Source organism: Populus alba, chromosome 6 (genome assembly GCF_005239225.2).
Source record: "Populus alba chromosome 6, ASM523922v2, whole genome shotgun sequence".
In the NCBI taxonomy this organism is placed as follows: domain Eukaryota; kingdom Viridiplantae; phylum Streptophyta; class Magnoliopsida; order Malpighiales; family Salicaceae; genus Populus; species Populus alba.
This window is the reverse complement of record NC_133289.1, coordinates 1,250,064-1,263,286: the sequence shown is the minus strand read 5'-3', so window position 1 is coordinate 1,263,286 and position 13,223 is coordinate 1,250,064. Positions and strand designations below refer to the sequence as shown.

The 13,223-nt window shown below is 32.6% G+C and overlaps 1 protein-coding gene and 1 long non-coding RNA gene across 2 annotated transcripts; one reads left to right on the top strand and one right to left on the bottom strand.

Moving 5' to 3' along the window:
- The first annotated feature begins 1,007 nt into the window (after positions 1-1,007).
- LOC140955679 (uncharacterized) lies at positions 1,008-5,598 on the top strand. The gene is made up of 2 exons (XM_073409712.1): positions 1,008-1,138; positions 3,416-5,598. Coding segments are annotated over exons 1-2 (2,109 nt in total). The 5' UTR covers positions 1,008-1,136; the 3' UTR covers positions 5,523-5,598.
- On the bottom strand, positions 1,804-2,782 carry LOC140955696 (uncharacterized). The gene is made up of 2 exons (XR_012170116.1): positions 2,299-2,782; positions 1,804-2,257 (listed from the first exon to the last, which is right to left on the bottom strand). It is a non-coding gene; the product is annotated as an uncharacterized lncRNA (long non-coding RNA).
- Positions 5,599-13,223: the final 7,625 nt, after the last annotated feature.

The window sequence follows — 13,223 nt, the reverse complement described above, 5'->3', positions numbered from 1 at the left end:
TTTTCACACAAATAGTAGCTCAAATTCATAGTGATTCATACTCTAATTACATTCATTAATTGAAACTCCTAGATAATAGATATTTTTAATATTTTTGGTTTATGGAATTAATACTGATTACAAAGAAAATTGCAAGCCTACTTGATTATCACCTACAGAGTTATCTTCTAGTGTTCTATCACCTACAAATGTATTGTCCATAGAATTATTGCCTACAAGCAATCACTTACTTTTATTAACCTACAATTAAATGCCTACTTGATAAATAGATTTTAAAGATCCTGTGAACTTGATAAAACTGCAATGCAGTTGTCGTTGTTTTGCCTTCCTCTTTAAATTATAGAAAAATTCAAGATAACTTCCAATAACTACTAGTAATTATACAATCACCTTATTTAAGATAACTTCTAGTAAGTATACGTCCACCTTATTCAAGATAACTACCCATTTATTTCTTGTTTTAAGGATCTTGATCTTGTATCATGTAGACTCTTTATATCTTCCATTCACTATCCACATTCAAGTTTGGCATGTTCTTCTTGGTCTAAACTTTATAATTTTTTGGTCTTAGTGATATATAACAATCCCCACTATTAATGCTCTTGAACGTATAATATCCAGGTATGGTTTTTGGCTACTATTGAGAAGATAAATTGGTATAAAGTCCATCAAGAGAGTGGCCAGAAAGAAAGGTACAGAAGTCTAGCAATCAAAAGTGAAATACAGAAAATTAAAGCCTGCAGGGAACCAAGCCCTCAAGGTTTAGCTTGTGAATAGAGAAATTAATTTATTCTATAGCTGGTGGGAAAGACCTTATTCAGAGGAATAACCCACCGTTAATATGTACGTACCATAAACATTTCATAAAGTTGTATATAGCTTGTGAAGACAGTAAATTATTTATTCTATTCCTTCTAAGCAGTATAAAAAACGTTTCACATTTTGCTTCGTGACAGAAATTTCATTTTCAAGTTCATAGCGTTGCACAATATCCTTAAATAAATCACCATCTCTATAAAATAATAAAACACAAATTTGTGGCACCAGGATTGGGAACACAACTCAAGCTGGTTACACAGCAGCGTAGTCGGCAGACATTTACTTCAACAAACTTTGGGGCTGCAAGTTCTGTGTGAATGTATGTCTGTATGCTTTTGTTTATGCATTAATTTTTTATTTTACTGTTATTTTTGGTGGATATAAATGATGCTATTTTATTAAGTTGAAAGGTTGGCTTAAATAAATGAATTTTTTTTACATATTTTTTACTTCAACAATTTTTTTTGTTTAGAAATGGTATTGTTTTGCACCAGAGAAAAAAGAACTTCAGTTTCTAAAATAGGCAGCCACAAGCAGTTTGCTTCTTCTTCCCGTCGGCTCTTTATCCAATCTGCTTCTTCTTCTTAATCCATTTCTACTTAGTGTTGACCTTAAATTCAAGCTTAATTACATTTAATTTCAAGAAATTTAACCTCATTTTCTCTCCATAGGTTTCAACAAATAGTTCTTACACATATTTTTAGGTTTTTTTGTGAAAGGCTTAAATCTTTTTTTATTGTATTTATATGCAAGAGTTGATACTATTTGGTTTATGGCATCTGTATACTCCATTTTTCATTTTCTGAATTAATTTACATGAGAAAATTTAAAAGTACTTAAATATATTTTTAAAAATATAAACTCTAATATATATATATAAAGAAAAAATTTTAAATTTAAAGTTTAAAAAAATTTATATAGTATTTATAGTTCATGATTTTTATTTTATTTTTATTAAAGAAAAGAGACTGAACTCAGATGCTCTTGTCAAGGCCATAATCTTTGAGTCTAGTTAAATTTAGGGTAATCACCACCAAAATTAAAATTTGAAAACAAAGGATTCCATACAACCCTGAAAAATAAAATTAATTTCTACCCTTTCCCAGATCTCCCTCCAGCCTGAACCATCCTTGCCAGACCCACCAGCCATGCCACTCTCTTTCTCCACACCATCAAACCAATGCCAAAAACCATCTGGAAACACCAGCCGTCCCTTTCTTCCTCCTTTCAAACTGATAGTCCATAAATCACCCGATCTTCCCCCAAAATCCAAACACCCGATCTCCTCACTATTACTAGCAGTAGCACCGTAAAGAAACTGACGCCAAACCAGCTAAGAAACCACATCTGCCCGTTTTCTCCTTCCTCCTTTGAAGCCGACATCACCGGCCCCTCAACAGACCCGATCTCCTCCCAAAAACCCAGCCCCCGATCTACTCTCCGTTGCTACCAGTAGCCCGGCATATAACCCTGCCTTGCCTCTCTTTTCTCCCTCACAAACAGGTTCCAGGAGACCCGCAACATATCCGAACTTTCCCCTCATCACAAGCAGCAACCTGCAACAAAAATCAACCCAATTTCGGCCATAAATTACAGCCCCATTCTTACCCAAAAAAAACCACTGGCAGCTCAAAGGAGGAAAGTCTTCTCCAAATACTACAAACATACTAACCACTTCACCTATGGCCACAACTTCAAGGAACTAGTAAAAAAACTAGATCTAGATCTGAAAAAAAAAAAGGGGGAAGATGAACAAAAGGAGAAAAAAAAAGTTAAAAAGATGTTAAGGGGCTTACCGCCGACTATATTTAGCCGAGGGTAGCCCCCATAAGGTTTGGTTCTCTCTTTGGTTTTTTCTTATTTGCTTTATAGAGAGAGGTCGGCGCTTCTCTCTCTAGAAAGCCATGTAACAGTGAGCGTGAGAGATAATATGTGTTTGTCTGTCTAGACTGTGAGACAAGCACTAAAAGGTTGTCCAATGCAAAATGTTATTTTTAAAAATTAAATTGATAAAACAATATTTTAAATAGTATAAAAATTCTAATGAAAAAAAATTATTTGAAGAACTATTTATATTGGAGTGAAAAAAACAAATATTTTATTATTTTTTAATAAATTTGATATTATTATTTTTTATCACATTGCTATATTTAATTGGTTTATTTTTTTAATGACCCCATTTTGTTGGTTTTGGTTCTTTAAAGAGATATATAGAAATAGCATTTGTGGAAGAGAAAAGACATTTTAATATTTTCTTTGGCTTTCCCCTTCAAGTGTGCAAAACAAGCAAAGAAAAGCTAAACTATTAATTTTTTTTTTTTTTGACTTTCCATTTAACTTATCCATTGGACATGCTCTAATAATTCTATTTTCATATATATTAGGAGTTCATCTACGTTTTCCTTTTATTCATTTATTTTAATTCTTAAACTAAAAGGTTATATATATATATATATATATATATATATATATATATAAAATAAGGAAAAAAGAAAAAAAATGGTCCTTTTGTATGTTGTTTTTAATTTTCTCAAGTTCGTTTTGATCAAATTGTTTGTAACTATGCTGATTTATTTTTGAAAAATGTGTTTGCTAGGGACGTGTCGTCAAAGATTGATTTAGCCCATGTGTCTCAAGATATTGTAGAACTATGGAATGAATGGCAGATTCGGTCATTAATGCTACTCAGTCTCCTTCTGCAAATCTTGCTCACCATTTTTGGAAACCGACGGAAGTATACTAATGGACGTTTGCTTGGGACTTTTCTTTGGGTAGCATACCTGTCTGCAGATTGGGTGGCAACTTTTTCGTTGGGTATCCTTGCTCGCAGCGAAGCCGACTCCGCAAATCCGAAATTAATTCCTGTGTTTTGGGCTCCAGTCCTTCTTGTTCACCTTGGTGGCCCTGGAACTATTCCTGTTTATTCAATGGATCAAGCCAGCAAATTATTGATAGTTCGCCTTCTTGAGCTAGTAACCCGAGTTGGTGTGGCTTGTTATGTCTTGTTCAGGTTATGGAACAAAAATGTCATCACGTCGGTATTCATTCCAATCTTTGTTTCAGGAATCATCAAATATGGTGAAAGGATTTGGGTTTTGACGAGAATCCACGTATACAATAACGTGTCGCCACAACCTTTTGCGGAAGACCATCGCATCAAGATTAAAGATATATTACCCTGCTACCAGAATACACGAAGTAAGGTCATATATCTCCATGAAGCTCATATTTTATATAAAACGTTCCAGATACTGTCCAAGAATTTTGATCTCATCAGATTGGATCAAAAATTCACCTATGATTTGGTTTCTAAAAAGGAAGCGGAGGAAGCCTTCCACTTGATAGAAGTTGAGCTGGGATTCAAGTATGATCGGCTTTATTCTAAGGTGACAAGGATTTCCAGGTCTCGCGTCATTCTCCGCTATACCACCTTCTTATCATCTATTTCTGCATTAGCTTCCTTCTCAATAATGACAAAGAGCAGTAGTGTCTATTCGAAAAATGATAAGATTATATCTTACGTGCTGCTGAGTGGAGTTGTGTGCCTTGAAACTTATTCCATCATTATGCATCTCTTTTCCGACTGGACTATGATTTGGCTCACCAGTACTAGTGAAAGAGCTGGTGGTATTCCCCGTCGAATCCATTGTCTTTCTCTGTTACTAACATTTTGTAGGAAGCCCAAAAGATATTGGTCAGGATCTATGGGACAACACAACCTAATAAGTGCTCAATCAAACAACAAGCTTCTTAAGAAGTACCTTCCATGGATCATAGGGAACATTGATAGCTGGAAAAAAGTGGGCAAGGATTTAAAAGAATTGATCTTCAAACAAGTCAAGGATAAACGTTCAAGGTACGATCCCGATACCAATGATTTCACTTTCCTCAAGAATCTATTGAAAGAGAGAGGTTTAGAGGTGCTTCGAAGCAAGCATTGCTTTGATAAATTGGGATGGAGTGTCGCTGGTGTAGAATTCATTCATAGCCTCCTCACTTGGCACATTGCTACTCATGTTTGTTACTTGCATGATTCTGATCAGAAGGATGGTTTTCACAAGAAGCGAAAAAGTGTAATATTGAACAGCACATTATTATCCGATTACATGTTGTATCTCCTGGTTAATTGTCCAACCATGTTAGCGAGAGAGCCCAGCGAAACAAGGTATGATGATACGAGAATTCATTTGCGTCGTCTCCTTTTATGGAATACACATAAAGAAGTGAAGCACAACATTTCCTTGGAAGAATTGAATGCATTATCGTTTCAGGAAGCTGAAGTGAAAGCCTTTTTCAAAGAATTGCTTCAAAGTCCGTCTACCGTGTTAAAGGAAATTGATGAACAAGGCAACGGAGAAAAGTCAGCCCTACTAGATGGTTGCATGCTTGCTGTGTCATTGCAGTCATTGGAGAGACGGGATGGTTGGTCAAATGACGAGAAATGGGAAATGATAAGTCATGTGTGGGTGGACATGGTTATGTATGCCGCAAGTCATTGTGGATGGAAGCAGCACACTCATGCACTTGCCCGAGGTGGGGAGCTACTCACTCATGTCTGTCTTCTCATGGCACATCTCGGTTTAAGCAAGCAATGTCCACCTAAAGTAAATAAACAATTAGATGATCGGTCTAAAAGGCTTGCTGGTATTCTTGAGTCTGAAAAACCTAGCTCCCTGGGTGTGAGGTATATTTCTGTGGAGTAGTACTGTTATTTTTAATGCTTCAATAAGGATGGAACTTTCTCATGTATTGTTATACTATGCCTTTTAGCTCTACGCGCTCTTGATCAGCTGGTTTTTTCCTTTTGGGGTTTAGCTTTATTTTGTTGTTTTGATGCGTTGTAACTTTTTTTTCCCATTTCAGAACCAAAATATTATTATAAGGGAGAAGCCGCAATCAAAATATATATAGCCTTTTATAATGGATCAGTTCCAGTACATATGGTTTAAAGCTTGACTAAGAAGAATTTATTCTCGTTATTATTTTGGAAATGTTTGTGCTTGAACTTCTGTTTGTGTTTTTCATTTTTTTCACAAAACAAATTTTGTCTTGTTTTTCACTATTTTCCTTTTTATTGGAAGAGATCTTTTCTTGTTTTCCCTTACCAATGGTGGACAGAAGGCTGTCAAAAGCCCATAAACTGACTAAAAGAACAAACCCTGTATGAGTCCAGAAATACAAAAGAGCCCAAAGTAAGTTCAAAGACGAACCCCCAAAGAACAGCACATGCCAGTGGGCTTGCCGCTGACTTGCTCACCAGCGATTCAGTTACTTGACACCGGAAATCAACACCGTATGTTAGGCGGACGAAATGTATATTTGCAATTTTAATAGTGGTGGAAGTTTAAATTTTAAAGTGTTTTTTTAAAAAATATATATTAAAATAATTTTATTTAAAAAAAAAATATTTTTAACACTATTACATTAAAATAATTCAAAAAATATAAAAAATATATTTTATATTAAAATAATAAACCAAACATTCTTTAAAGACATGACCTCCATCTAATTTGATCTTCGGACACTTAAGGTAGATTAATGTATTATATTTATATGAATGTAAGCATTAATTTTAAATATGAAATAATATGTGATCTGAAGTCATTTGCAATAATCGTTTGTCAAAAATTTAAGAAATTTCACCAACTAATTAAGCTTTCGAATGATTTTCCATTTTATTGGAAAAAAAATTGTACTACTACATTAAGGGACTTTTGATAAATTGGGTTCAATTAGGATCTTGACTAACATTTTTGAGATACCGGTTTTCATGAATATTTTCAAATATTCTGATTGATTTCACCTTTATTATAGATTAGCGATAATCCAGAGATGAATTCAGCTATTATTATTATTATTAATTATTTTAATGAAATAGGTCTTCTCAGTTCTTACAACTATGACTTATATATCCTGAGACTATATTTAGCTAAATGGTTCTGATTGTTTTCGCTAATTAAATCTCCATGCGCATAATTAATTATCTTTATCAGGGATTAATTAAGGCACAGATTACTGATTGCAATCAAATCACAGGCTTGCATATTAGTCTTCTATCCGTGATCACAATTTTAAACCCTACTTGTTAATCAATAATTAGCACTCCTTGATTCTATATAATTTGAGCAATCAAAGATAAAATACAAATAAAAAATTCATTGATTATTTATTTATTTATTATCAAAACAAGGTTGTTTTACCCATATTTACCTAGCATTTTGCCCACGTTTTATACATAAATGACTTGATATTTTTTATTTTAAGTTATGAAGGTATTTTTTAATATAAGATTAGAAAAGAGAGTAATTTGGAGAAAAGATTCAGATCATGTTCCAATATGTGTCAAATATTGGCAGATTTGACATTTCATCAATGTTTCACGCATAACTTAAATTATAGAGGTTGAAATGAAGTGATTCTAGTAGCATTAGATAGCTAACATCTATATTTTTCTATACATATATGGCAAGAGAAAAGAAGAAAGAACATAGAAATCACAGCCTAAAAAAACAAGTCTTGTATTCTTCAACTTTTTACCTTCGATCATTTCGACTTGAATATCTTGAGTTAAAGAAGTCCATTTGATGCAAACTTAATTTTTTTTGGATTCTTGACTCAAAGACATATCAACAAACCAAATTGTAGCACAAAAAAGCTCATATGAGATGTCACACGTCCAAATCCGCGCGGCATCGGCTGTCAATTTTTCATTTCTTTGCTTGATTTGGAATCTTGGAAGTCGCCACTTAGTATTTATTGAGGGTTACTAGAAAACCCGGATTTACTGGTCATTGTCAGAGATTTAAGGGTAAGGGACTGGTTGTGGCTAGGGAAGATATTAACACCCCTAGCGCACCCTACTTGAGGTAAGCTACTTTGAGGTTTGATGTGATTTAAAAAATTTAAGATATTAATTAAATTTTTAAAGACTTTAATAAATCAATTATTAAATCCCAGAATATATGTAGAAATTTATTTTTACATTTTCATGGAAAATACAACTTGATTTTATTTATCCTTTTATTTATCCTTGAGATATTTAACCATATTTAAATTAACAATTAATTCTGTCTTTTTTTTTTATTTTTATAATTCAATAACATAAATAAAAATAAAAACACACACACACACACATTTTTTTTAATTATAATTTTCTCATACACCACATTTACATACTACAAAATAGCAAAAATTCAAAATTTACCCAAACAAAGCCTTAACAGTTACAAAATTACAGAAAAGACCCCCCCCCCAAACACAGAATTGCAGGAAAGCCTTCTGGGATCACATTGAATAGTGGCGGCGCGTGGAACCACGTGCCGCCGCCGGCGAAGACCAGCAACCTGGTGGATCGGGATCGTCTCCTTCATCTCTTCCCGCCCGTACCGGCGGTGCATCTCCCGGTCACCTGCAAAGCAACCCAATCAACACAAACAGTTTCCGATTCTCCTTTTTTCAGATCTGCCTCGGTCTACCCTCTTCCTCCCGGTTCGTTTCCCTCTGCTGGTGGCAGATCCGGCCGTTGATTCACAGTCCAGATCTGCTACATGGGGTTGAACCGATAAAGAAGAGTGGGGGATCGCAGGGTCTTCCCGAGCGGGCAGCTGGTCCAGGAGAATGGGTTGTCGAGACCGAGTGAGGAGAAAGCTGGGTCTCCAGTGATGGCAGCGCTGTTGTGGCTGGTTGCAGAGTATGAAGAAGAGAGTGTTGCCCCGGCGCTGCCGTGTGTTGACTGCGGGCTCACTGGTGAAGACGGCGCCGTGCTGTTGGCGTCTATTCAGCTGGCTTTGTTGGGGAGAAGAGAAACGAAAATGGTCGGGGGGGTCTGTGTGCAGGCGGCTCCTCTCCTCTGGTGGTCTTTTTGACCAAGAAAAGGGGAGGACTTTGGGCGGCTTGTTGGCTGGGGAGAAGGGGCCAAGAGAGGGAATCAGTCCAGTGCTCTCTGATTCGCTTTTCGAAGACCGGAGGGGGAGGTGGTGGCTGCTGTTTGGCTTGGAGAAGAAACCCCAAAATTCAAGCCGTTCGGGTTTTTTTTTTAGGGTGGCGGCTGCCGGAGAAAGGGTTTTAGGGTTTTTCTTTTTTTAAATATCCCTTGTTTTTTTTCATTCCTCTCCCAGTGAATAAATTTTTTTTCTCTAAAGTTTTTCTCCCCCTATTTTGTGTTCACTGTAGCTTAGTATTTATAGGGAAAGTTTTACTAGGTTTTCAAACTAGTCCCTCTACTTTTCTTTTTCTTTCTGTTTTTTTTATTTTTAAATTTTGATTTTCTCTCTTTTTTTGTGTTTTCGAAAGCGAGCAATATCACCATCAACTCAACAAGAAAAATCAGTTATCATAAAATTTACGCGTTAAAAGTTGAACGCGTTCCAAAATTCCTTTAAAAATTTAAATTCTTTTGAGATGGCATTGAAAATGTTTAAAACTATGCAAATACATCAAAAATACATTTTTTTGGGTTTTTCATTGTTTTTCTACTATTTTTTATTTTTCTAAAAATTTATCAAAAATATGGGTCCAAAATTGGGTAGCAACATGAGAGATATATGATTTTTCTAAGATAACCCATAAATTATGTTAACAGACAAGTTTTATAAAGAAATAAGTCCAACTTACTTATCAAGCATCCAAACCGAAATGAAAATTATTTATTCATATGAAAGAGGTCTTTATTTGATCAAATAAACTTCACTAAAATTAAAGTCAAAGTTTGAAGATTTTATGCAAGACTATTTTTTCTTCTTTATAGGAAAGTAGTTATTGTACTTTTTAAATATAAATTGTTTATTTTAGAAAGGACTCCTTTTTTTTTTTTAGGATACAAATGAACTAGTAGCAGTATGGGGAAAAAGGTTTTTCTATCATATAAAAAGAAAAGCAAGAAAGAAAAAAAGGGTGGCGGCTAGAAAGAAGAAAGAAATTAACTCTAACCTTTTTTCCTACACATGAAATTATCTTTTGCGGCCACAAAGACGAAATAAACTGTAATCTTTTTTCCTACACATGAAATTATCTTTTTATCTTTTCTCTTAGTTTTTTAACAGTCATGTAAAGTTAAGTTGTTTTTTTTGGTTGAAAGGATACAAAAGACTTTGGATTTCAAAAATTTTGAGATCTATTTTATTTTTTATTTTCAGTTTTGTTACTTTCAATTTTCAACCCTATTTTGAAGTATTTTTTAGGGGGAAAAAACAAAAAAAAAATGAAAACCCAAAAAATATAATCTTGATATATTTGTGTCATTATTAACATTTTTAGCTTTATTTCAAAAGGATTCAAATTTCAAATGTTTTTTCAATGCGTTGGGCTTTTAACGCATCATTTTTAAAATCATTATATGTACTAATTGAGTCGACATTGATATTACTCATTTAAAAAAAAAATCAAAATACAAATGTTAGGCCAAACAATTAAAGAAAAAAGATAAATATTTTTACCTATAAATATAAATATAGGTGTACACACATTGAGAGGGAGCCATAAAAAAAAAAAAAAAAAAAAAAACATAACACAACAATACCTTAACCTATTTTTCTTTTGGCAATTGTGCCGGCACCTCCTCCCTTCGCCAAACCAGAGCCCCTGCAGTTTTGCTAAACCTTCTGTCGGTTAATATATTAAAAAATAATATAAAATATATTTGATTATTGTGCTTCAACTTCTAGAATTTAGGCTCTAGCTCTTGAAAACTGGATCAACGCCTTATTGGCATAAGATCAATTATTGCTATTCATTATTACACGCAAGATTTTTGGAGCAATTGAAATTCATGGCCATGTCATATGCTAATTCCGAGTAAGAAAAGCACTAAATATAAGTACTATTAACTTTAATGTGCTGCCCAATCTTTTAAAGATTTGGCTTAATTGCGACAAAAGAGATATATTCTCACTTTATTTTTTTTTTTCTCTTTTTCAATAGCCCCCCCGGTAGTTTTAATTTAATTTTTGGGTAGTAATGCATGCGGTGTAAAGAAAATTCAAATTTTGTTTGATTCTAGCATATGAAATTTATGATTTATTCTTGTTTTTAAATTTATGCATTACAGTAAATTATTATGTGATTACTAGCATTTTCTTTGATGTTTCTTTAGTTCAACATCATTTAAGCTGGTTAGAAGTTAATGTGCTAAAAGTGTTATTATTTTCTTATTTTGGTTGCTGGCACAACTGGTCTAACTGAAGGAAAATGATCAAACATGAGCATTCATTCATAATGTGTCTGAAACTGTTCAAAAAAATAGATTTCCTCTCCTATTATAACCTAAATTAATTTGATTCCCTTAAAGACAATAGGATAGCACTATCACTTGACATAATTTGCTACTAAAATAATGATATTAATTATTAAATTGCTTTTATGAATAATTATTTAATCAAATAGTTTAATGATAATTAAAAATATGTTTTCTTAAGGTAGTTAAAGGGAAACACTAAATCCATATAGGATTTTCTTGAATCATAGGTATTGTTATCCATTTTTCTGTCCTAAAACAAAAAAAAAAAAAAAAAAAAAATCAAAAAATCAAAAAATTACCAGAAAAAAAAAAAAAAAAATAATAGCGATGATAAAAGGATGCCGAAGCGCCTAGAAAATGCTCAAAAATTGGTTGAGGAAGTTCAACAATACAGGGATTCAAATTTGACAATATATTTTTTTTATTGATGAAGGCTCTATTGACAAGGAAAATTCAATTTGAGGAAGAAAAGTCCAAAATCAGATATTTAAAGACTCAATTAAATTTTTTTGAAGGTTTAATTGAATTTATGGAGGGTTTAATTGTAAGAAAATTGATTTTTTAAGTTAATTTGAGCTTTAATTAGAAGAAATTAAAATTTAGGGGTCAAATTATATTTTTTAGGAGTTTAATTGGTCAAATCATGAGTTTAATTGCATAAATATTGAAGTTTGATGGGCAATTAGGGACTTGATTGAAAAAATCCAAAATCAAAGGACCAAACTAGAAAAAACATGTAAATATAGGGTTTGAAATTGACCAAAATCAAGGGCCAAATTACAGAAATTGAAAGTTTTGCTAACCTTCTCTCAGTTAATATATTAAAAAATAATATAAAATATATTTGATTATTATGCTTCAACTTCTAGAATTTAGCCTCTAGCTCTTGAAAACTGGATCAACGCCTTATTGGCATAAGATCAATTATTGCTATTCATTATTACACGCAAGATTTTGGGAACAATTGAAATTCATGGCCATGTCATATGCTAATTCCGAGTAAGGAAAGCACAAAATATAAGTATTATTAACTTTAATGTGCTGCCCAATCTTTTAAAGATTTGGCTTAATTGCGACAAAAGAGATATATTCTCACTTTATTTTTTTCTCTTTTTGAATAGCCCCCGGTAGTTTTAATTTAATTTTTGGGTAGTAATGCATGCGGTGTAAAGAAAATTCAAATTTTGTTTGATTCTAGCATATGAAATTTGTGATTTATTCTTGTTTTAAATTTATGCATTACAGTAAATTATTATGTGGTTACTAGCATTTTCTTTGATGTTTCTTTGGTTCAACATCATTTAAGCTGTTTATGTGCTAAAAGTGTTATTATTTTCTTATTTTGGTTGCTGGCACACCTGGTCTAACTGAAGGAAATGATCAAACATGAGCATTCATTCATAATGTGTCTGAAACAATTCAAAAAATAGATTTCCTCTCCTATTATAACCTAAATTAAATTTGATTCCCTTAAAGACAATAGGATAGCACTATCACTTGACATAATTTGCTACTAAAATAATGATATTAATTATTAAATTGTTTTTATGAATAATTATTTAATCAAATAGTTTAATGATAATTAAAAATATGTTTTCTTAAGGTAGTTAAAGGGAAACACTAAATCCATATAGGATTTTCTTGAATCATAGGTGTTGTTATCCATTTTTCTGTCCTCAAACAAAAAAGAAAAAAAGAAAAAAGAAAAAAATCAAAAAAGTTACCAGAAGAAAACCAAAAAAAAATAATAGCGATGAGAAGAGGATGCCGAAGCGCCTAGAAAATGCTCAAAAATTGGTTGAGGAAGTTCAAAAATACAGGGATTCAAATTTGACAGTATATTTTTTTTATTGATGAAGGCTCTATTGACAAGGAAAATTCAATTTGAGGAAGAAAAGTCCAAAATCAGATGTTTAAAGACTCAATTAAATTTTTTTGAAGGTTTAATTGAATTTATGGAGGGTTTAATTGCAAGAAAATTGATTTTTTAAGTTAATTTGAGCTTTAATTAGAAGAAATTAAAATTTAGGGGTCAAATTATATTTTTTAGCAGTTCATTTGGTCAAATCATGAGTTTAATTGCATAAATATTGAAGTTTGATGGGCAATTAGGGACTTGATTGAAAAAATCCAAAATCAAGGACCAAACTAGAAAAAACACATAAATATA